General features: G+C 56.5%; 1 protein-coding gene across 1 annotated transcript; it reads right to left on the bottom strand.

Moving 5' to 3' along the window:
* Positions 1-217: 217 nt before the first annotated feature.
* LOC108242393 (forkhead box protein B1) lies at positions 218-2,056 on the bottom strand. Its single transcript, XM_017427184.3, has one exon. It carries the CDS (start codon positions 1,553-1,555, stop codon positions 656-658), a length of 900 nt encoding a protein of 299 aa, XP_017282673.1. The 5' UTR covers positions 1,556-2,056; the 3' UTR covers positions 218-655.
* Between the last annotated feature and the right edge of the window lie 204 nt (positions 2,057-2,260).

Genomic DNA, 2,260 nt, shown 5'->3' with positions numbered 1-2,260 from the left:
CCTCAGATGTCAGTTTAATAAAGCCTGATTTAAAAAAATAATAATAAAAATCAGTCGGAGATCTTTTTTTCTTTTTTCTGAGACTTTAATTTATGGGCAGAAAACAACACAAAGAACAAAAAAAAAAAAAATCTTTATATTCATGCTTTGTTTCTGTCAAATGTTCGGAACCAGTCCCCGAGCCAGACCCAGATCCAGACCAGGATCCTGACCCAGAGCCAGACCCAGATCCAGATCCGGGTCCAGAGCCGGATCCAGCAGCATGCAGCTACAGAAACAGAATCAGCAGCGAATTTTATCACCAACTTTCAGAGTGAAATGATTCTTGTACAAAGTGCAGCACATTCTTCATTCATGTCGGTTCTCTTTGCTTTTCAACACAGCACGAGAGAGGAAATGATTCACATCAAACACCAAAAACATTAATTAAACAGGAAACTTTTGTTTTACCGCCTTTTTCTTTGTACTTTGGATAAAAAAAAAACACAAACACGTCATCACAGCACGATCCACAGAACCGGTCCGACGGTCCTGGATCCACCGAGCCGGTCTGAAAGTCCTGGATCCACAGAACGGGTCCGAAGGGTCTGATCCACCGACCCGGTCTAAAAGTCCTGGATCTACAAAACAGGTCTGAAAGTCCGGAGGTCAGAGGTCAGTGCACCGTCACCGCGGACTGCAGAGCCTCGGGATGGGGGGCGGCCGGGCTACTCTGGCCGGTCTGCGGGGAGGGGGGGCTCAGAGACCGGGGCGAGTTGGCCAGGAAGGCCGGGATGTGGGCTGGCAGCCTCGGCAGACCGGGCGGGGGTTTGATAGGGACCGGGTGACAGATGGACTTCAGCGGCATGCCATAGGCCGAGTAGTCCCCAGGGGGGCCCACGGAGAGGGGGCCCGCGGAGGGAGGACCCACAGACAAGGGGGCCGCTGAGTCCATCATCCCCGAGCCGTACATGTGGGTCCAGGCCGGGCTCAGCTGGGTGTGCAGCGGGTACCCGGCGCTGGGGAAGGCCGCCAGCCCCCCCGGGATCCGGTACTCTCTGGAGATGATGTTCTCAATGGTGAAAGGGGGTTTGAAGCCGGAGCTCAGGTTGGAGCCGGCCGGGACCGGGACCTGGACCTGCAGCGCGCTCAGCCGCAGCTTGGCTTGCTGCTGCAGGTAGTGGCTCTGCAGGGGGTCCGGGGTCCTGCTGCCGGTCAGCGTGTCCGACACCTGCACCCCGCCCACCTTGAAGCGCTTCCGGCGCCTCAGAAAACTTCCGTTCTCGAACATGTCCCCGCAGTTCGGGTGCAGGGCCCAGAAGCTGCCCTTGCCGGGCTGGTCCGGCCTGCGCGGGATCTTGATGAAGCAGTCATTGAAGGACAGGTTGTGTCTCAGGGAGTTCTGCCAGCGCTGCGTGTTGTCCCGGTAGTAGGGGAACCGGTCCATGATGAACCTGTAGATGTCACTGAGAGGCAGCATCTTCTCCGGGCAGCTCTGGATCGCCATGGCCGTCAGGGAGATGTAGGAGTAGGGAGGCTTCTGCTCGCTGTATGTGTTCCTGCCGGGCCGGGGCATGGTTCTGCCGGACCCGGACCGCAGTCTCAGCTCCTCACTGCGTCTTTACGCGCCGCTCGGAATCGGGCTGCGCTCCGGGACGCATCCCGGTCCTAGTGAGACGTGGAGCTGAAACTCTGACTTTAAGTTTAGGGAAAGTTGCCGAAAACTTCTTGCCGTCTTCCTGTCCTCCCGCCGGTGTCCCGGTCTGTCCCGGACGGTCCCGACCCGCTGTGCCTCCTCTCTGCTCGTCTCTCTGAGCCCACAGGACAGGAGCTTCTTTAATGGGACGCTTTCTCACCGTCACGTGACGACGGCGCGGAGGCAGGGCGCGCTCACTGCGTACTCTCAGAAGCACGCGCCCTCACGGACGCGCTGAACCAGCAGTCGTCAGACTGAAGCAGCTGTCAGAGCGACGAGAGCCGGAGGAGAGGCCTTGTGTATGTGTGTGTGAGAGAGAGAATGTGTGTGTGGATTCGTCATTTGCAACAGCAAATCTTCCCAAATCCACCCGCTTTTGTTTCTTTAATTTCTTTTTAAATGTGTTTCTCCTGAGCTGCTGCTGCTGATGAAGTTGAGGGTCTGATGATGATGATGAAGGTCTGATGATGAAGATGGGGTTTGATAAAAGTCTGAACCAGATTTTGACTTTTGTTCGGCTGCTGCAGGACCAGAGTTCGGCAGATCCCGGTACCGCCGGTCCAGGACTGTGGAGCGGCACGAGCA

Source organism: Kryptolebias marmoratus, linkage group LG15 (assembly GCF_001649575.2).
Source record: "Kryptolebias marmoratus isolate JLee-2015 linkage group LG15, ASM164957v2, whole genome shotgun sequence".
In the NCBI taxonomy this organism is placed as follows: Eukaryota; Metazoa; Chordata; class Actinopteri; order Cyprinodontiformes; family Rivulidae; genus Kryptolebias; species Kryptolebias marmoratus.
This window is presented reverse-complemented; position numbering and strand designations above follow the sequence as displayed.